Source organism: Martes martes (assembly GCF_963455335.1).
Source record: "Martes martes genome assembly, chromosome: 11".
NCBI lineage: Eukaryota > Metazoa > Chordata > Mammalia > Carnivora > Mustelidae > Martes > Martes martes.
In genome coordinates, this window is record NC_137899.1 from 53479361 (window position 1) to 53502729 (window position 23369).

At 38.0% G+C, this 23369-nt stretch overlaps 1 protein-coding gene across 2 annotated transcripts in view; it reads right to left on the reverse strand.

Annotated features, from left to right (window-relative positions):
- TMEM196 (transmembrane protein 196) overlaps positions 1 to 23369 on the reverse strand; it is a gene marked incomplete at both ends in the record, with an annotated part of 48795 nt that overhangs the window by 5373 nt on the left and 20053 nt on the right. For both annotated transcript variants that reach the window (XM_080818944.1, XM_080818943.1), the window contains one exon: positions 3206 to 3262. In XM_080818944.1, the coding sequence (XP_080675070.1) occupies positions 3206 to 3262 (57 nt within the window). The remainder of the gene's footprint in view (positions 1 to 3205; positions 3263 to 23369) is intronic.

The following is a 23369-nucleotide window of genomic DNA, read 5'->3' on the forward strand; positions in this document are numbered from 1 at the left end:
AATTCCCCCCATGGGCTTTCCTTATACTTTATAGTGTGATACTAATTTAATTATCCACATTTATTTCCATTTTTCTCCAGAACATGGTCTTCACTCCAGTCCTCTGTCTTGCCAATCCTACAGCTTGTTCATTCCCACCTCAATGACATTTTCCATTTCCTGAAAATGATGTCGCTTCTTTCTTGGACTCCTAGATGGAAGACCCAAAGGCAGTCCTAACTTCTTCAGAAAGCCTTCCTGGATTTGCTGCTCTCCTCCTTTGGCAAAATTCCATTGGGCAAACAGGTATGTAACATAATATAGCATTTAATTTTACAGTATCAGGAATTATTTGCTGTTGATGTGAGCTGAGTTTAAAATGCATTTATTGAGCACCTAGCATCTTTTAGGTCCTGAGTGAGGCAGGTGCTGGCATTATTAAAAAAAAGAATAACTCATAGTTATTGCCCTTGAGTATGCTGGGGTCTTATGTGAGACAGATCCAACATTTCAACCTGGCATGGCAAATATTAAGAAAGAGGGATGAACTGGTTGCCCTTGGAATAAGGAGGAGGAGAACATAGCCCAACCAGGAGCTTCAGACAAAGCTTCCCTGATAACATGTCATCTAAACTAAGGGCATGCAGTTCCCAGTAAAGGGTAAGACCCCAGATATCTGAAATAGCTTAGTGAAATAGCATGACGGGCAGAAAGAATTATAAGCACTTTGTAACTTGTAACTCTAACTTAATTCAGCATCCTTATTGTGTCTGTTTTGCAGTATCTATCTCCAAGACTGCAAATCCAATGATGGATGAGTATATTTTTATGGTGGATTAAATGTAATACTGAGTATCAATGACCAAACAATTGAATCATCCCAAGTGGGAACCTGTTGCTCCCAGTTTCATATAGAATCAATATACTATCTTTAAAGTATATTCAGACAGTATGCAGTTTCTTGGGAAATACTTTGGTGTTGGCTCATTCTCAGAAAATACGGGAAGATATTACATTCTAGCCTTCAAATAATGAATACTGTTAATTAAGAAAGTAAATGACAAATTATTTGACTATTATAAGAAAACATGTAATCTCTCCCGCTATTAGTCTCATTCAGTCTTGAAAGTCATGACATTTCATTAACACGTGCCAACAGAACATTCTCACCTAGGAATTAAAATGTTAACATCTATACCTACATTTATAACCACACATGATTTTCAGATCTCACCAGACTAGAGAATTTAGACTCCAGAGATATTTGGAGTGGAGAATTTATCATGCAGTTTGATTGAAGGGTAGAGAACCCTTGAAAGCTAAATGTCATCTATGGGAATATCAAAGAGTAAAAGAGATTAAAGTGAATGGTAGTTTATAAAAAGTTCAGCTCTAATGAATTTTTTATAACTCTTAAGAGAATTTAGAAAGACAGAAAAAAGACACTAGTGCCTTTTTAAAAATTCCTTCTTTTCCCTTCTCCTATGAACTGAGTATTTGTGTCCCTCTAAATTCAACTGTTGAAGCCTAATCCGTAATACTATAGTATTTGAAGGTGGGAAGATAATTTGGTCAGGAAGATAATTTTGCAAGATAATTAGGTCAGGAAGGTGGAGTCCTCCTAATTAAGGTCAGTGTCTTTATAAAAGAGATTCTAGAGAGTTCTCTTTCCCCTTTTGCCAAAGGAGGACACAGTCAAACATTTGCAACCTGGAAGAGAACCTTACCAGAACCCAACTACACTAATCTGGGTCCCTAATCTGGGTCCAGCCTCCAGCCCCGTGAGAAGGAGATTTCTGTTGTTTATAAGCCACCCAGGCTACAGTTCTTTGTTAAAACAGCCCAAATAGATGAAGACATCTCTCCTCCCTTTCCTTCCCCTGTTTCTTCTCCTCTGCCTCGCCCTATTTTTCCTCTCCCTTCCTCATTCTGTCTTTGCCCTTTTCTTCCTTTCTCTCCCCCTTTCTTTTCTTTCCTTCCTTCCTTCCTTCCTTCCTCTCTCTCTCCCTCTCTCTTCCTTCCTTCCACCATTTCTCCCTCCCTCCTTTCCTTCCTTCTCTCTTTCCTCTCCTTCTCTCTCTCCCTTTTTCTCTTTCTTTCTTCTAAATCCCAAGAAGTTGTTATTATATAGCCATAAAGACTCCGGTAAAATAAAAGTAGGAAGAGAATGAAGGTCGTGTTTAAAAAGTGATGGAAGATTCATAGATGCAAACTACAAGCCTCCAAAAATTTGTATCTAACACTTTCCGTTTAGGTAATTTTTAAAAATTACATCTCCAATGGCTAAAGCAATAGGTGCTTCATTTTTTTGGTCACAAGAGGTATCCTCACACACACACACAAAATATGTGATTTGAAAAAGTAGTTAAACAAAAATAACTAACACTCCCATCCCTGCCCTCCTGAGATAACTGGCCTCCCCCTGGAAACCTCCTTTTAGGATCAAAGACCACTTTCTAGGGTCCAAGTGTAGTATTAATTTTGCTAACTTACAACGGTCTCTGATCTTTCCTATCACACACAAAAAAATAAAAAATGCTTTTTCCCTCTTTTGAACTCTCCAAAAAAACATCATGGAGGGAAGTGGGGAATCCCCACTTCAGCATACAGAAGTTCCCCTCCAGCCATTATCAGAGTTAACTGGGAGCATGTTCCATACCCTGGAAACCCATGATAGTACTGTAAAACATCTGAAAACACTTATGTTTGCACTCACAGTAATAAAATAAAATTAAATTAAAAAAATCATTGGGAATTAACTGTAACTACGACAACACAGCTGTTTTGCTGCACTGCAAAATTGACTTCACAGTCAAAGCCAGTAATTCGTAGGCCCAGTTCCACATTTAAACAGTTAAATTTCCCATGAACTCAAGCCATGTCTTTTTTAGCTTATTGAAGGATTCGTGTATCTGAGTGTCTAGGCTTCTATAAACTGGAAAAGTGGAGACTGTCAACCACAGCAGTCATTATGGGTTACATATTCATGCATTTAAAGAGTATCTCAAAGCTTTTCTTTCTTTTTCTTTTGTCATAGTCTCTAATATTCTTGATGGGTTTTTTTTTTTTTTTTGAAAATGAAAAAGCCACTATTTATTTGTCAGTCCTCTTTTTATCCTAAATGAGTAATATTCAGTATGTGAAAGTTGGCTTGTCATCATTTCCATTTTCGGGTTCCTACATTTCAAATACTTCAATGCAAAATACAAACAAGGCAGAAACTTACGACAAGTCCAGATTTTTTTTTGGCGCACAATATTCCACATATGCCACAAAGAAGGAACTAGAAGGGAAAAGAACAAAAATTATTCTTTATTCAGAGATAAGAAAACCTCTTTTTTTTTTTTTTTTTTTTAGCTTATAGCTCACTCATGACACTTGCTCCAGGGAAGAACGAAAATTTTACATTCCCATCAAAAGCTGGAAAGGAAAATACCTCATTCTAGAAGAGTAAGAGATAAAAACGCTAACTTTAGTGAGAATTTGTTCTTTGCAAGGTTGATATAGGTAATCCTGGTACATAAGCAAAACCGGAGTCAGTTTTATATCAGGCAAAATTATGAAGTAAATAAATTCAGAGTTTTGTCCCTCCTATTTTCTTTCACTGTCTTCTTATCCCTTTCTACTTTCTTAGGGAGAAAAGTGGGGTGATACATTCATTCATAATTGATTTCTAAGCAACTAGAAATCAATGGGCTCTACTACAGGTAGTGAATCTCACACAAACAAAAAGAGAAGGCATCAGAAAGGGAGATGTCCTTTAGGGACATTCTTTGTACCTCTCAAACTATGTCAGATATAATGGTGACCTCATTCTACCAGAAATTTGGTCCTTGTGGATACGTTGGAAGAACTCAAGAAGATGAAGCTGTTGATGGCATGTCATTTCTTGTAAGTAAGCACACTGGCGACATAATTGTTTTGCAAAGAAGAAGCATCAAATAGTCTATCAATGACACACTATTAGATACTTTGATATCGGAAAATGGTAAATCATTTAACTTGGTTAGAACCATTTAGAGCCATTTTAGTGTGCATTTATACATACATCTGGCTGGAAGCAAACAATATAAATAAAATAATACAGTCATTAATAAATAATAAGCCCACTAAGGGCTTTCAGACTAGCAAATAAAGCTTTCAGTGCAGTTAAGTTTTTCCTTTTGATTTTCTTTTAAATTGTGCTATCTCAAGTCAGAACTAATAATGTAAGTGATTTTAACTGGGTTTCACACATCAGTAGACCTTATAAATATATACATTAAAATATTCTAAGAATTATCTAAAATAAATAAAATGCTTGTGAGAAACATCACCAAAATTGGAAAAAGAAATAATAAGTTACTGAAGTTTCCCTTTGCAGGGATCTTTCCATATAAGGGAACAAAATAATTATAAAGCAGGCAATGATGCAGCAAGACAGATCAGAGCACAAGGATATATAAGGATTTGCTTAAAACATAGATGATCTTTCAAACTAATGGCAAAAAGATCAAGATCCAATGGAATTAGGGCAGTTTACAAACTTTCCCTAACATAATACACCAAAATATCTATGAAACAGTTTGAATATGTAAGTGTATAAAAAAAACAAGTATAGTAACATTCAGCAAAGTTAAATATTAATGTAATTTTAGAGGAGTGAGAAGGATTTATATAACATAACAGCAAAGTCACAGACCAAAATGGAAAGTACTTATAAATACTAATACATAAAAATATACTTTTGATAGTAAAAAATAACATACCTCTCAAAAGCAAAAAATAAATTGGGATCATATTTAGAAAGCCTATGACAAATAAGGGTTAACATACTACTAATCTAATAAAGTAATTTTAATACCTTAAACCATGAGAACATAAAAATTCAGAACTTTATAAAACTTGACTACTCTTATAGTTTTCAGAAGTTTTAAAAAGCTACTTCTAAGTAACCATTTGTCACCCCCCACCTTTGTGTCCTGGGTCCAAATGAACTTGTCCGTAAGAGTCCTTAGGACTCTTCCTTACCGATCCTGTCTCATGTCTGTTAAGGCTGTGCTCAAGCCATTCCACTTTGTACCCCTCGGTGCTTCCAAGCTTCAGATCAAACCCTCAGCATGCCCTTGTCCTTGTTTGCCTGACTAACCCATTACTCACCCTGAAAGTCCACTCACCCAGAACTCATTCCTGAAGTAATTTGAAAGCAATGTAGTTTAGTGTTCCTTGGATCTCTTCTGAAATCTGTAAACATTGCCATTATTTATTCACAGCCAAGCTCGAGGGGACCTCAGGAGTTTAGGCCCAGTTTTCCTTCCCAGCCACTTGGTTAGAACATCTAAGTGGCAATAAAATGACTTCCTTCTATGGTCCACTAAGAAAGGAAGGTCAGGAGGGCTTGGGGGTGTGGGGGAGGTAGAATATAAGGGGAATCAAACAATATGTTTCTACTCCCAGTCAGGCCTGGAGAATAACTACTTCTTGATAGTTACTTCTGTCAGGGTATCCAAAATCTGCATTCCCTGGAGAAAACTTGTAATCTGAGAAAACATCTACACATGTAATGGGCGGTATATAAAATCGTGAAATTTATGAGGAGGCTTTAAGGGATGTTAGCTGAAATTTAGCCATCACAGTTTATAGAGAAGTGTAAAAACAGCACAAGAAAGCAGTAAATGATCTTTCAATTTCATGGGCAGTCTGTAACCCCAAATCAGAACGCTGGAATGGATCTTAAAAGATGACTTAACTCAGTCCTTGCAGTTTGCACATGGGGAAGTACAGGTCCACACAGGCTTGGTGACTTGCTGAAGGTCACTCATCAAGGTCACAAATCACCCATGTAATCTAAGGCTTTTTTAAGTGTCTGAGTTAATTTATTTCTAATAATGTAATGAAATGCTCTTCAAAAGGATTTTTCAGTGCTAGTACAGGGCATCATACTAGCAAATTCAACCAGAAGTGTTCAATGAACACTTGGTCATCTATAATTGCTCTCTTGCCCTTCCTGTTGTTAATTTTTGTTGTAATAAGAATGATTATAAGATCAATCATAAAACAGTCTACAATTAAGCGAACTTTATTATATAAGGAATTTGTTATATTTCAAAATACTTTTTTTTTTTTTTGCTCAATATGACTTTATCAAGGGTGCAAAGCGCTCACACCGCATTATGAAACAAGTGAAAAACAGATCTGTTTAAAAAAGTAAAATTGACGGGGGCGCCTGGGTGGCTCAGTGGGTTAAAGCCTCTGCCTTCGGCTCAGGTCATGATCCCAGGGTCCTGGGATCGAGCCCCGCATTGGGCTCTCTGCTTAGCAGGGAAGCCTGCTTCTTCCTCTCGCTCTCTCTGCCTGCCTCTCTGCCTACTTGTGATCTCTGTCTGTAAAATAAATAAATAAAATCATTAAAAAAAAAAAGTAAAATTGACGGCTGGAAACATGTATATCTGAATTAGAGACACACTTTTACATGAGACAAATAATTGTATTTCTGAAAAAATGGGCTATGTAAACCCATTTACTATTTACTATAAAGTTATATAAATGAAGTCATCTAATGACAGGGAGTGCAACTATGTAATGAAGCTAGTTAGCCCTCCAAGTGGAATTCATCTGATTCTAACTTAGATTAAATTCAATAGATGGGGGCGCCTGGGTGGCTCAGTGGGTTAAGGCCTCTCTCTGCCTTTGGCTCAGGTCACGTCTCAGGGTTCTGGGATGGAGCCCTGAATCAGGCTCTCTGCTCAGCAGGGAGCCTGCTTCCTCCTCTCTCTCTGCCTGCCTCTCTGCCTGCTTGTGACCTCTGTCTGTCAAATAAATAAATAAAATAAATTAATATATAAAAATTAAAAAAATAAATTCAATAGATGACTAAGGTTGTGATTCATTGTAGGATGAAATGGAGCTGTAATGGAAATAGTATTCTGTATTTTGAGTGGATGCTCTTCATGCACAGAGCCTTCTGCTTTTGCTTAAGATGGAAAAAGAACAAAGATGTCATTCCCACATAAACAATAAGAAAAAGCCAAAAAACAAAGACAGGGGTAACTTTGAGAGCCCATCAGAATGCTGAAGTCCAAGGCAATGAAATACCTGCAATTCAAAGAAGAATAAGGCCCTGGAAGGAAATTCTGGACACACACTGTGTCTTTTGTTGCAGAGACAAGAGAAGGGGATGTGGGTTGTCGCATAAGTGGGTGTTGGGGGGGGGGAGGCGGAGCAAAGCTCTGCTCTGTCCTTAGGCTTTCTTTGTTATGAAGCAAATGCTTTAAGCCCCTGGCAAAGGGGTAGCAAATCTTATCATTTCCAGGATTTATGCAAACACAGATTGCAACTCTAACTAGAGGAATTATAGAAAAAGATAAATGCACCAAAGATAATCACTGTAATAGCACAATCAGTTCCTAACTAGAATGACTGCCTTTTGCACTAACAGCCTAAGAGAATATATGAAGAAAAAATATGGACAAGATTCTGAAATAAAAAAAGTACATTTGAACTTTCGACATCCAGTAAAATTCTCATTCACACAAGAGATTACAAAAAATACAGGATCATTTGGGCAAAAGCACTGTGGTGGGCTGAATTATGGCTCTTCCAAGAGATGTATGTCCTAATCCCCCAGAATCCATGAATGTTACCTTATACAACAACAACAACAAAGCCTTTGCAGATATGATTAAGAATCTCAAAATGAGATTTTTGTGGATTGTCCAGGTAGGCCCTAAATATCATCACAAGGGTCCTTTAAGAGGAAGAGAAGAAAGCGGACAGAGACAGAAGGTTCCAAGAAGACACAGAGAGACACAGAGGAGATGTGAAGAGTCCGCACTGCTGGCTGTGAGGGGGAGGAGAACTGTGAGGCCCAGGATGTAGGCAGCCTCTGTGAGCTGGAAATGGATTCTTTCCTGCGGCCTCCAGAAGGAATCTAGCCCCACAGACCTATTTTAGATTTCTGGCCCCCAGAACTGCGAGAAACTACATTTCTGTTGTTTTAAGCCACTAAGTTTGTGGCAGTTTGTTCCAGCCAGAATAGGCTAATACAGGCTCCAAAACATTGTACATGACACACTCTACAAGAATTACTAGAAGTTGCTAAGGAAAACAAGCAGGGAAAACCATGAGATAAGAAAGAAATGCAGGAGAAAAACACAAAAGAAAACAAAACAATAAATCTTTTACATTCAGAAGTATTGATTGGAAAAATTAGTATCTGTTTAGAATGGATATCACAGGCGATTTTGGCCTGAGAGAGGGTGAGGTGCGGGTAAAGAGGATGTAAAGAGAGTTCGAAGACTCTTATCATTGAGCAGAATAACATAATAATTATAATATGTAATAATAACTAGAATAGCTAACTAGTTCTAGATATTGACGGAAAGTACAACTTTAAATTTGTGCCTTAAAATACAGAGACTGAGAAAATAAAAATAAAGAGAAAAATACAATTTGATAGTAAAGACTGAGCCGACAGATGTCAGGGAAGTTTAAAAGAGTGAAAGGAAATAAAGTGAAACTATAAAATAAGCTGGAATAAGTAATTCAGTAGTGTAAGCGATCAGACTAAATGTGAATGCATTCAGTTTCCCTCATAAGAGGGAAAATAGAAGGGAAAAAACCGTCCACTAGGTAAAGAACGAAAGGGATTTGCTAAAAGATCCCTAAAATGAACAAATGAATGAAAACTTCGTCTTTCCTTCTGCCTTTCTCTCTGTCTCTGTCTGCCTCTCTGTTTCGTATCTCTCTGACCTAGATGCTCGTTAATGAATACTTTATGGAGTATTTCTTTCTGTCCAAGAAAAGTTTATTCTGGGAAAAGACTACAAGTAAAAAAAGGGATCTTGTAGAATTTCTCAATTTTAAATTATATAATGGAAAATGTTGAAACCCTGGTTGTAATGGAAGCAGATAAAAACAGGGACCAGAAGAACAAGGAAGTGTTAGGTGAAGGGATTATGAAAGATGGTGGGCCAATCTTGTTTTAAGAGAGCTTATTAAAATTTTTGCCACATCACACTGAACCATCTCGGATGAAACAATCTTCACTGAAACTCACTGCCCATTACACAAGATACACATACTAGAAAGTAGAAACAATGCTACTCCCCCCCCCCCAAGATAATGAGCTGAACCACAAATTGAACTTAATACTTTGATAAGCTTTGGGACACCTGGATGGCTCAGTGGGTTAAAGCCTCTGCCTTTGGCTCAGGTCATGATCTCAGGGTCCTGGGATCGAGCCCTGAGTCGGGCTCTCTGCTCAGCGGGAAGCCTGCTTCGCCCCTCTCTCTCTCTGCCTGCCTCTCTGCCTACATGTGATCTGTCTGTCTAATAAATAAAATCTTAAAAAAATACTTTGATAAGCTTTAATGATTTATATAATTTTGTCAAAATTAATGGTTTCTTTAAAATACAGAGAAAAATGATCAAGAAAACAAATATTAAATGTTGGGAGACTGATTGAAAAGAAATCTATTTCTGGTTAAACTGTGTATCTCTCCTTGTACATGGATCGAAAGTTTGATGATTTACTTTGCTACCACCCGTTCTTAGGTATTTTTATTCTACTTCAATCACCTGTTCAAGAATGATAACTGGAGTCTCTTAAAGAATTATTTCGTAGTTTAACACATAAAACGATACTGTGCTAATGTAGTTGATATTTTCCCTGATATTGTGCTGATGTGATAGTGATTTTCTGGCTGTTCTCATCAGGATGAGTAGTTTTATTATCAGTTAAGTATAATGAATCATAAGCCACTGCATAAAGTAGATGTAGCTTCCATGACCACCATATTTCATTTTTACTTGGAAAGTTTTTTTTTTAGTTCAACATAGTCATAGTAGTGGCTGAAATACAATATTTATGTTGCAAAGCATTTTGATTGTCTCTCAGTTCTCTAGGGAAAAAAATGTATTGAAAAAGGGAATTTTCTTTCATAATGGGCAAGTGAGTGAAGAAAAGAAATTATGGAGCAAAGAAACAGTTTTGAACCTCATGCTACATAAAAGTGCAATTGAATGTGTTATTTCATTTGCCATTACTGGTACTGTTAGGGTGAGAGATCATCTATTTTTATATCCAACTTTGCCACAGCTATGCTGTTGAAAAGAAGTTTCTAGATAACACGATGGAATTTCAAACTGAATGAATGAATCGGTAGATGGGTGGATGAATGTATCACAGGATGCATGGGGAGGGGCAGGAACTAATCAGATTTAGCCCATTTCAGATACATAACTGGGTGCAATTATTCTTTTCATTGAATCAAATCCCATTAACTTCTTTTTTGTTTTCCTGAAACACTCATGATTGGTCAGATTAGGTTAATTCTCTTCTCAATGGTGGCATTTGAAAATAATTTGGATGGTATTGACCTTTTAAATGTCACAATCCTAGCTTTGTGGGTTTCAAAAGTTTCCTTCCCAAACCTCAGATGTCCTTGAGACGTCAGCATGAGTAGAACTTTCTATTTAAAAAAAAAATTGCTGAAAAAAATATTACCTTGACACTGAATGGTAACTGCCAGAAGATCCTTTTTAAATGTGAGTAACTTCCCAAACTAAAAAAGGCTGTAATCTTTTAAAAGTCTTTATTGATGTATAATTGACATATAACATTATATTAGTTTGTATTCTTAATTATGTGAGACAGAAAATGGCTTGGGAAAGGGCCCTATAATTATATGTCCCAGCTGTTGATTTATTTTCTCTCAATAGACAAAGCATAGGTATTTCCCCTTGGTGTAACTAGAAATTGGGCAGTGTCTCAACACTCTCAACTGAATGCTGTTACTTACTATCACCTAGTCTGTTCTGTAAACAGCTCTGATTAGAATTCAATCTCCCCTTTAAATGTCCTTTATACAGACACTGTCCCTTGATGCACACACTATCCCAGTCACATTCAGAAACTTGCTCCTGGAAGAAATCAGATACTTGTCATTTAGTCAAGATCAAATAATGTAAAAAACAGTCAACAGGTATCACCAAAAGCTTCAGGACATTAAAAAAATCAGAATATAATTTGTTAAAACGTGAGATCGATTGGTCTGTTACTCGGGTTCTTTCAAGCCCTTGGGTACCACGGCTGGCAAGCCTTTCTGCCTGAAAGCAGAGATTCTAAAGGAAAAAGAAGAGTTCCTCATTTTATAATTATAAGCAATGGCCTGTTCCCGGATGGACCATAACTAAAGGCAGGTAACTACCATCTATATGTGTTCCCTCTGAGGAAAAAGAGAATAGTATGGTAGGCAGAGTAGGGTCCCTAAAAACAACTTCATCAAACTTTAGAGCTTATGTCACAATTAAAACAATCCAGACCACATGAATCCTCCTTGAAATTCTTTGTAAGATCTCAAAGTGAAGGGATCTCTTCCCAGTTGAGGACAGATGTCTCATACAGTAATTCCATCTGAATATTTATCTATCCAGTTCCAAGTACCAAGATTTCCCTCAACACTCTTGAGATTTAGGCAGGTTATAAAAGCTGCCCATGCTACCTCCTTTTTTGTTCTACCAGATAATCTGAGAAAACACTTTTGGCTGCTTTAATGATTAGACCCAATTCGGGTTATATGACCTCAGTTACGAAGCCTTGACAAGAATTTTTCAAATAATTGCCTCTGTGAACCATTTTTATCAGAATGACATGGGGATATTTGTTATAAATGCACAGTCATGGGCCCCCACTGAATCAAATTTTGGTGGCGTGGGGTCCAAGAATCTGCATCTTGGATAAATTCTGCGGTAACTGTGATGCTCCTTAGAGTAGAAGAACCTTAGGTATAGAATCGCAGGACTGATTTATTTCTCCAGTTTGGCTTAGGTGAGCTGGCGCCACCTGGAGCTGGCCACATGTGGGACCTACCATGGGAGTAGAAGGCCTGAAGGGAGCAGCGATGGATGGATGTCTAATACCAGACTCCAGAGACTCCCTAGGCTTATATGATGAACGAAGGTTCTTCTCTTTCCTGAAGGATTTAATGGAGAATATTTGTCTCTTCATTCCCAGGGGCAAAGACAGTTATCAGAAGCACCCCAGGAGAAGTAAGGGTGTTTTGCTCATTCATATTTCTATCAACCATGATTAGGAGGGTAGGGAAGGAAATTGATGCTGTCTTCTCTGGATCCTACTGTAGACATTTTATGCACTTGCATGGCAAGTTTTACGTGGCTTCTCTTTGACAGTTTCACTTCCCCCATCAAAGAATTGTGGCTTTTAAGGTCTTTATGCTTTTTTCTCCTCCCCTACCCCATTTCCCCAATGATAAATCCCTTCTGGTGATCAGAACACCTAGACTGAAGCCTCTAAGACGTAAGAGAACTGGTTCTCTTACAAAGGACATTAACAAAGAAGTTTTCTTGCCCAACTTTTTCTCTTTATTTGTTGTCTGTCTCCTCTCTCTTTTAAGAGAGTCTGGAACAGGTGATTAGAGTCTTGCAAAAGTTAACACAGAGAAGAATTTTACTCCCACTCTGTGGTTCAGCTTTATAGTTTATATGACTTAGCCAAGTTTCTATGTCTGCTACAGTTCTCATAATGAATATTTTGGATCAGGAAGGAAATAATAGTTTTCTTCCTGAATGTATTTATGCCAGAGACCCTCAGCATACATAATTGGACTGTGAAAACCATTAGGTTGGAAAGAGTAAGTGTTTCCAAACTCCATGGGTAATCAGAGTTGCAGAGCACGATTTTTAACACACCTGAAATTTACTAGCAGTGCAAGTGTCCTTTCTCTCCACTTCCCTATTTAGTTAACTTCAAACTGATTTTAAATAATGGCAAACATGCATGACATCTTTCCTGTAACCTCATTCAATCTGATTGCCAGAGAGCCTTCAAGCAAGGTAAATAGGGAAACTTGTAAATCAATCCTCAAAAGAGGTCAGTGGGAAATTAATAAAACTGAGAGCTGATTAAAAATTCCTCATTGCCTTAAAAGATCTAAAATAATATCTCTTATGAACACAAATTAGGCTGTTAACACTAACAGATTCTGGGAAGCGACTCTGGAGAGTAAGCCTTTTGAGGACTAAATTTTGGAAGGAATCATTTAATTGAAGTACAATAATGGTGCAGGAGATTTATAAACTTAAGTCAATAAAGGACCCAGGGAACATGCTGAGTTTCTGAATTGTTTCAGAACAGTTCTGAATGGTGGGTTCTGATGTGATGGCTTTCAGCTTTCTCTGGATAAAGAGGACCATCATAAAATAATTTTGAGCCCTCCTTCCAACCTTCCACTGATTTATTTCTTTATTATTCAGCAACTGTATTATCCCAGTGAAGTTGCATGGGCAGTCTTCATAGTATTAAAAGGTGATACTACAGTGAATAAGAAAATGGTACGTCATAGAGCCAGACATTAGGTACTGGCTCTTAAAGGGGCAAAAAGATTAAGCCTGACAGATTTTCTATTTCCTAGAGTTAAGAAGTGCTTTTACCGAAAACCCCACAAAGATTCTAGGAAGAAATAATAAAGTAGAAAAAAGAAATAATTTTGGAGCATTAAAAAACACACGGGTAATGGGCTCTGGCGAAAATATTAAATGCTGCACTCTCCAGCAAGATCGTTCGGCACAAAGATTATTTGCCTTATTGGAATAAAGTTTACAAGATATCTTAGCAGATGGACCTTTACCCTCATCTTCCAGTCCTTTTAGTTTGATTCCTGTTAAAGGACCCCAAATGGAAACATTTTCTCAAGTATTCTGTTGGGATAAATTCTCAAATTTCCAAAGTTTACTTTTTCAGAAGTTCACAACACTTACTATTTGGGTTCTCTCTCCCAGTATTTCTGGGAAGGCTAACACAACCACTCTACTATTTCCACTTTGTGGGGAGAGGAATTAAGAAGCCAAAAAAATCATACAGTAAGTCAGTGGCAGAAGTTCAATGAGACCAGAACATGGGGGTTCCCAAATTATTACTTATTGTGCATTATACCCCATTTCATGTTAGCTCTAAGTAAATTAGAAACACCTTGTCAAAAAATATGCTTTTTAATAGACAAATCATAAAATGTTCCTAATGGAAAGCTTGTGAGAGAAATCTCTCTGGTGGGAAGGACGGCTATACAAGAATGACTATCACCGTGCTGTGAAGTATGTAAACCCGGCGATTCACAGACCTGTACCCTTTGGGGCGAACAATACATTATATATTAATTAAAAAATTTAAAAAAAAATGAATGACTATCACCTTAGTTTTAAACTTCCTCTGGAATTTGTGTTCTCTTTTTCCTCACAGTCACTATCATTCTTGTCCTCGGGTTCCCAGTTGTATCTCTAGCCCAGCTGTGGATAAAACTTAAAGTAAGATAAGTCCCTGTCTATCACCTTACCACAACTAAAATAAGCCGATATTTTCAAAAGAACTTGATAAAAAAACCAAAGAGGGTACAAGAGCAACATTAAGGAAGGAATTGTAAGACACACAGCAGTGGTCCCCTTCCTGATGCATAGCTTGTCAGCTCTGAAGCCCTGGGCCATCCCACGTCCCATCTGAAGGACCCAGGACCGATGATTTCAAGAGGATACCAAACTTCTGGAGACAAAGTGTCAGGGGCCACTTTCGGGGTCAACTCCACCCAATTAAAATTATTCTTTTGAGGATTCTATGAGATAATTTGATTAAAATGGTGATTTTTTTTTTTTTGCATTTCATTCTGATTTCTTTTTTTTTAAGATTTTATTTATTTATTTGACAGAGAGAGATCACAAGTAGGCCGAGAGGCAGGCAGAGAGAGAGGAGGAAGCAGGCTCCCTGCCAAGCAGAGAGCCCGATGCGGAACTCGATTCCAGGACCCTGAGATCACAACCTGAGCCGAAGGCAGAGGCTTTAACCCACTGAGCCACCCAGGTGCCCTTCATTCTGATTTCTATCCAGATTTCATGAAATAACTCTGAGGACCTTTATTTTTATTCATTTTAAAGTACCGAGACCATAAAAATGCCTATCCATGAGATTACCTGATTGAGGAAAGATAAATCATAAAGAACAGGTACATTTGGTCCTGTAGGACATGCATATTCATAGGTTGGAACAGGACTATCAAAAATTCTGTTCACTGGAGTATCTGGGAAATGGGGTTGTTTTAAAGTGTTGCCTATAATTTCTGGATTTAAATGTTGTAATCAAGAATAATGGCTAGGAGTTAGGTAGAGGGAGATTTCCACTCCTTACCAGGAGCATTTTTCTTATGAACAGACCTGTCCACAATGTAGCCTGGGCTTCCTCAGAACAGGAATGAGGTCCCTCTGGGAATGTTTGGAGAGTGACTGAATGGCCACCTCTTAGGGTGCAGAGTACAATTCTGACAAGAGATTGAAGTAGGATTCTATGAAATATACTGACATTCTGATTGAGATTTACCACATGGCTACAAGATCCATTTTCAAAGAAGTGGAGTGTAGTGACCAGAAGTGGCACTGCAATCTACCTCTGATGCAATAGAAGACATTTCAGGCTCCTCAGCGTCTTGGGCTATTTGTTGTCGTGACCACAAATTAGCCAGGACAATGTATACAGGTATGGTTAATTGACACTCCCGAATATAGAAAGCCAGGTAACAATTTACTGTAAGTGCGGAAACAGCCGTGCTATTTTTACCTTTCTTTTTATTTAAGGTTAATAATAGATGACTCTTTACGGTTCCTAGTGTATAAAATTATAACTGGCATCCACAGACAGATTTTATAGTTTAGGCCACTTGCCAAAACATTAGTTAATTTATATTCTTTATAGGGCTGTGGGAGTTGGGGGACTTTAATACTTTGCCTAGAACCTCAGCAGGAAGGAACTACAGCCAGATCTAGATTTAGAACTTAGGGTGACGTGATCAAGATGGTGATGTAGATTGTTCCTGACTTTGCTCCCCCTCCTGAGAAGAACTAATAGCTATTCAAGAAGACCCCACTAAAAGAACCCTGGAACACAGGGGTGAGACTGAAGCACCCCACAGCCCCGCAGAGACCAAGACAGGCTGTATTTGTAGGGTAAGAAAGGCAGCAACATATTGACCACATTGCCCCTTCCCCAGACCACGCATCACCGTGCAGCAAAGTCTTGCATGAGCCTCTGGTTCCTCCAGCGAGAAAAAAGAGAACCCAGGAGGGATAACCAATCCTACTGGCACTGTGGGTCATTCTGTGGGAGCCCCTACTCTGACCTCATACCATGGGGATGATAGGGGAATCTATGGGATTTAACCAATCAGGAATGTGACTGTGATAGAGAAGCAGGGGAGAGGTTTGCAACCACCAGCACACAGATCTCAGTAGACTGAGTTTGTACCTGAGCGGGTATTGCCCAAAGGAACCCCAACCAGCATCTCTGTCCACCTGTAGAACCAGGTCAGGGGTACACACAAACTAACCAGGGAACTCAACAGGGTGCAGATATGCCCGATTCAGATACCCAGTGAGGAGTTCTGCCGACCCTAGAGCCCGATTTGCCCATGCCCAGGCAGAGAGCTGACTCACAGCCTTCCCTGCTGTGGGGAGTGTTTTCTGGGCCCATCTGACCAGAACAGCTGGCAACAAGCCCTGAAGCTGTATGGCCCAGTGGCACTCAAGCAGAGAGCAGGAAGGCAGAGCTGAATGCCCCCAGAGCAAAGGTAGTACCAGATGTGGAGCCCAAAGTCAGCAGAAGAAAGGATATAATAGAGATCAGAGCAGAAACAAATGCAGGAGAGAACGGAAAAGCAATAGAAAAGATGAACCAAACTAAGAATTGGTTCTTTGAAAAGATAAACAAAATAGATAAACCCTTACTTAGACTAATCAAGGAAAAAAGAGAAAGGACCCAATAAACAAATTATAATGAAAAAAAAAAAAGAGACATTATAACTGATACCTAAAAAGCCTCCAAATAGCCAAACAAATCCTGAGAAAAAAAGGACAAAGCAGGAGGCATCACACTTCCTGAATTCTGCGTGTACTATAAAGCGATAGTCATCAAAACAGTATGGTCCTGGCATTAAAACAGAAAAAACAGAACAATAGAATAGACTCATGAGCCCAGAAATAAGCTGAAGCATATATGCTCAACTAATATTTGACAAGGGAACCAAGATGCTCAACAGAGAAATAAATGGTGCTGAGATAATTGGATATTCACATGTAAAAGAATGAAACTATCTTACACCACTCACAAAAATTAACTCAAAATGCATTAAAGACTTCAATGTAAAACCTAAAACCATGAAACTCCTAGAAGAAAGCATAGGAAGAAAGCTGCTTAACATGGATCTTGATAATGATTTTTTGAGTACGACACTTAAAGCACCTATAACAAAATAAAAAATAAACACATGGCACTAAATCAAACTAAAAAGGCATCTGCACAGCAAAAGAAACTGTCAACAAGTGAAAAGACAACCTATAGAATGGGAAAACAAAATATTTGCAATCATATATCTGATAAGGGATTAATATCCAGAATATCTAAATATATATCCAAAATATGTTAAAAAACACATACAATTCAATATATTAAAAAGTTTAAAAAAAAACAATTAAAAAACAGGCAAAGGACCTGAATCAACATTTCTATAAGGACAACATGTACGTGAAAAGATGCTCATCATTACTAGTCATTAAGGAAATGCAAATCAAAACCATAATGAGATATTACCTCATGCTCATTAGGATGGCCATTATCAAAAAGATAAGAGATAACATTTGTTGAGCACTTGCTAGATATCAGGCTCTGGGCTAGACATTTTAAACACATCACCTAATTCAATTCACATATTCAGTTGAGAAAATTGATCCTCAGACAAATTTTTCATACCATACCGTTGACATTTGGTATAAGTGGTATTCAAACACTGGCCTTTCTAACTCTAGCGGATGAACTAATTTAGGATTTTCTAATAATAATTTCACCCCAACTCTTTGTTAGGGTAGTGATGCAATGGGAACAGATGAAGTAAGTTCAGGTCCACAGATAAATTACTAAATTGTGGTAAGGGAACTTTTCCCCCTAAAGGCTACTGGATCCTAGTCTTTAAGGAAGTATCTTCCTACCACTTGGTGGCAGTAGCTACCAATTAATTCACAGCCCTGTTTTTCAATATAGCTTAAGTCGTGGTCTGTCTTCTATATGGGAGCAGTTCTTTAAAAAATTTTCTCCTTTCAATTAATTAACCTTTTCATGTTTAAGTTTATTTCCAATAAATAAATATATTTATTATTACTATTATTAATTATTTTCTTGGACATCATTCAGTTCTGTGGATTTCCCTTTAGAATAAAGGTTACAGGTAAAGACTAATAGAACAGTTTGCAGTTTCCTCCATTCAACCTTACAGCTTCAGAGGTGTTCGCTGTGTGGCTGACCAAAATCGGATAATGACAGAGCTTGGAAAGAACAGACAGGACAGCTTATCAAACCGTAAATAGAAGGGAACTTATAATCAAGAAGTATTAGCGTGGGATTATAATAATCAAGAAACTTCAAGCATGTTTTCTCAATCCACATGTACAGTCCATTTCACAGAAGAATAAGCGAAGGTCCAGAGAAGTCTAAGTGATCTAATAGAAGAGACCCCGGGAGTATACAGCTAAGAAATGGCAGAAGCAGAATTCAAATCCTGATCACTCTGACGCCCAAGTGTGTGCACTCTTCCCTGTCTCATCCTACCTTTCTGACAATGGTATTATTATTCTAAGGAAGAAAGCAGTCACAAAAGATTTCTAATTTTCAGGATCGAAAGGGAATATTAAAATTCTAAGGATGTTTAACTCTCCAATATAGAGACAAGAAAAAGAAATGAGTTTATGGTCATAAAGAATATATTTAGTTTAGCTTTAAAGTCAGGTAGAAAGTTAGAATAGTCTACCAAAATGAGCTAAGGCAAACCTTTTTTGGGGAGGTGCAGGTAATAGTCGTCTTAAATAATTGTATGGAACTATGTGAAAGCAGAAGACTGAACTAAGGTACTAAAATTTAGGACTTGAAATCATGGTATTTTTCTTTTTTTAGAATATGTTAGGCCATGATGAAATGCTATAACACCATTTTAACAAAACAGCAGACTACAAAACTAGGCACATTTTGTTCTTATGTTGCAAAAATTATTATTTTCATACATGCAAAGCCAGGGCAATAATATCACAATGTAAACAGTGACTTTCTCTGAGTGGTGGGATCACTGGTCATTTTAATGTCATTTTGGCTCTTTTATATTTTCCCAGTTCTCTAATGTAAAGTTTTATAAAATAATAGGACGTTTCATTTAATCTTTCCAGAACTTTGTTCTGATCACATGACGCCATGTTGGATCTATGGCGTTAGCATTTAAGAATTAATGAACGTAACAAGACAGGAAAAAAGCCAGCAGAGGCAACTTTCTTTAAAGTGAGAGAGAACCTCCTCATAAAGTATGCTTTGGAAAGAGCTCATCAAAATATTTTCCTTGATGGCTTTTAAGTTCCCACCATGTGAATGATTTATCTGAATTAAGTCACAGCATCCCCAAAGGGCATCCATTTAAAATCCATCCTATAACTTGGGTGGGTTTCACACACAAAAAATTAGTATCCATGTGGGAAAAACACCATTTTCCTGCTTTATGTGTGAGAACTCTCTATAATAATCCAGAGCAGTGCTAAATGTCCTGGAGAGTCCTGGTTTCAGGGGAAGGGAAGATAAAGGCTTTTGGTGAGTTTGCCTTGTATTCATTAACAGCTCCTCCAGATTCCCCTCCTCCCTCAATCCTCTTTCTTCCAAATAAACAACTTTCACAAACAATTCTGCTTACTGAGGCTAAGCTCCATCTGTCGCGTTGGAAACTAGAATGCCAGTGAATCGTAAGGTGTCCGACGTCAATATATTATTTGCAATTCTGACTCGACAAGAGTCTTTTCAGTTTAGGATCGATCTCTTTCACTAAGGGAGGCAGGATTTTTCAACTTAAAGTCATTCTGATCGTCAGAAAGTTCTTTCTTTCGTTAAGCCTGAAGCCTTTTTTTTTTTTTATTAAATTTTTTATTTATTTTCAGCGTAACAGTATTCATTGTTTTTTCACCACACCCAGTGCTCCATGCAATCTGTGCCCTCCCTAATACCCACCACCTGGTTCCCCCACCCTCCCACCCCGCCCCTTCAAAACCCTCAGGTTGTTTTTCAGAGTCCATAGTCTCTCATGGTTCACCTCCCCTTCCAATTTCCCTCAACTCCCTTCTCCTCTCCATCTACCCTTGTCCTCTATATTATTTGTTATGCTCCACCAATAAGTGAAACCATATGATACTTGACTTTCTCTGTTTGACTTATTTCACTCAGCATAATCTCTTCCAGTCCCGTCCATGTTGCTACAAAAGTTGGGTATTCGTCCTTTCTGATGGAGGCATAATACTCCATAGTGTATATGGACCACATCTTCCTTATCCATTCATCCATTGAAGGGCATCTTGGTTCTTTCCACAGTTTGGCGACCGTGGCCATTGCTGCTATAAACCTCCAAAAGCCTGAAGCCTTTATGCCTGTGATATCCACCCATTGCCCCCAGTGTATGACAAATACACCATTTAACCCTGTGTTTTCTCTAGGGCAAGCATACCTCGGTTTCTCAGCCATCTTCATGACCGTTCTTTCTTAAACCTTCTGTCGTCTCTCTCTCTCTCCCTTTCTCTCTATCGCTTTTTATTTTTTTAAGTAGGTTCCACACCCAGCATGGAGCCCGGTGCGGGCCTTAAACTCACAACCCTGAGATCTAGACCTGAGCTGCAATCAAAAGTCGGACACTTAACTGTCTTGAGCCACCCCAGTACCCCACTCTCTCTGTGTCTCTTTAAGAAAAAAATGCCAGCCACGGAATTGCCTGGTAAGCAAATCAATAAATTGGCAGACCTTCTTCTTTTAGCCAGGAGATTTCTTTCTAACAAATTTCCAGCTCTTTGATGTTCCTAATCATTATTACTTCTGGCCCATAACATTTGCCCTCCCTGCTGGTATCTTCATCTCACGAGATACAACACGCATCAGCCTTTACCTACCAAGATTGGCTGTTGAGTGGGAGACGCTTTTAAGCGTTGGCCCTCTGGTGTTCTATACCAATTGCCGGCCATTTTGTACTCTCGGAAAGCACAACACAGATTAAAATATACTGGGTCTACAACATTTAGAAGTCTGTAAACAAACACCATCCACTATCCATTTCCTTTCCTTTATGAGTAGTTCTGTAATTTACAGAACCCAACAGAAATGACATCATTCCCTCAGAAATAAAGTGAGGCTTGCACAATTTGTAACCAAAATACAGCTTCAGGATCTGTGAAGGAGGAACAATCATGTACTATGTCTTTCCAAATATTTGTTTTAAAGATTACAATTTCATAATGCTCGTTTCCGTGAATAGTGTTTTGTTCCCGAAGGTGTCTGTGAAGAGTAACTACAGTGGCTGGAACCAGCTGAAGGGACTGGTTAAAATATAACGTGATTTTAAGATTTACTCTGATTTCAGGGGGAAACAGTAAGAAGAACATCCGATTAGATAAATGGGATATTATGGTTATTTTGGGTTTTAGTGCAGAAGTAGGAAGAAGGGGGTTGGCATGATTTTTCTGACAAATAGCATGAAGAGGAAACACATATATTGGGAGAGAAAATAACCCCTTTGCCCTGACAAGATAGATAGTGTGATGGTTATGCATCAGCTGGCAGAATGAGATTACAAGTAGGAAAAAGGCATTTGTGATGGCTTTTCATATTGAATTTGCTGGGTACTCTGGAGCATTAGAGGAGTCATATGTAGGCCCCAGAACATTTCTCAATCTGGGGATAGATTAGTTGGTGGGTGCTGTCGACTAGGTCTGGGATTTAGAATCAGTACTGTTCTTTATGGGCAGAGCTTAAAAGATATTGCATATCTTTATATATGTAGCATGATGGTTAGGAGTACAGACTTTGGAGTAAGGAAAACATGGGCTTAGATTTGGCTATGCCACACAAATTAGTGGGACTTCCAGCATCTACTTAAACTCTCTGAATCTCAACTTCCCCATCTGTAAAATAGGCACACTGCTACAAGTATCTTAAAACTTACCTTGCAGTGCTATTAAAAGGATTAATGAGAGAATGTTTATGATGTTTATGATACACTTGGTATAATTTCTACTACCCAATAAACCACAAATAAATGAAGTTATTAAAATTATTTAAAAAATATATATATAGTTTCTGATAAGTATAGACCAGTATCTGAATTCCTGACAGGAATTATAAAAAAATATTTTAGATATTCATTCTTTGTTTTGTTTTGTTTTTTTCTCATTCACAGAATCTTGCCATGGGCCAAAAACTGTGTGTAATTTTGCTCTTGTTCCCTCCCTCATGGAGGTGGGTTGTTCCATATCAAATGAGTATGTACCCACTAATGTACGCACTATTATTTTCTCTAATTTCCAGCAGTGATATGATGAGCAGCAATTAACAAGATTTTAAGGCTTACAAGTGGAGTATCTTTTAGAAAGTAAATATCAGATGTATTAATTTCTATTTGATGTAGAGAAAGTCTTCTAGGTGTTCCCAATAATATTTGCCGCTGAACGTGGTATTTCAAAGCAAAATGTCACGTCTAAAGTGGGTCCGTGTTCCAAGAGACCAGAGAATAACACAGGATGTTGGTCACCATGAAAGCTTCATCTATTTTTAGCTCAGCCTACAATCATTCTACAGCTCAGTGTGCTCACAGCCAGATGCATGGGAGTCAACAAAAGAGATCCAGCAGGGAGATTACGCTCACAAAATAGGAGTTTCAAATTTGCTTCCCCTCATTCCTCTCTTGTTTCTATCACTCTTACAACTATTTTCACAAAACTCAGAGGTACTTTTGATTCCCTCCCTTTCTGTATCATTTCTACCAATCCAGTAACTGTGTGCCATGAATTCCACACCCACAGTGGACCTCTTATTTCATTCAGGCCCTCGCCAGCCAGATAATCCCCTAGATTATCTAAGAGCTTTCTAGAGAGCCTCTCTGCCTCTCTTTCTGGAACATCATCTGAAGTCCATTCTAAGCATGATTTTTAGTACCTCACTCCTTCATACAATTTTTTTTTAATGACTCATCAAATGTCTTGGCTTGTTATCAGAGCCTGGATGGATAGTTCCAATCCAGTTTGCAAACTGGTCCCCTGCTGATAGCCTACAGCCAAACGGAACTTAATAATCTTTGTACATATTCACTGTATCATCTTTGCTTATATCCACTTTTCCACTTACAAAATTTTGTTCTTATTCTTACCTATTCTCCAGGGCCCATTTCAAGTTTTCTGACCAGATGTGATTCCATCTTTTTTTCTGATTTCTCATAGTATCTCGTGTGCATCTTTTTGGACCTTGTTACATTTTAACTCGGTTATTTTCATGTTTATTACCTGTATCACTAGACATT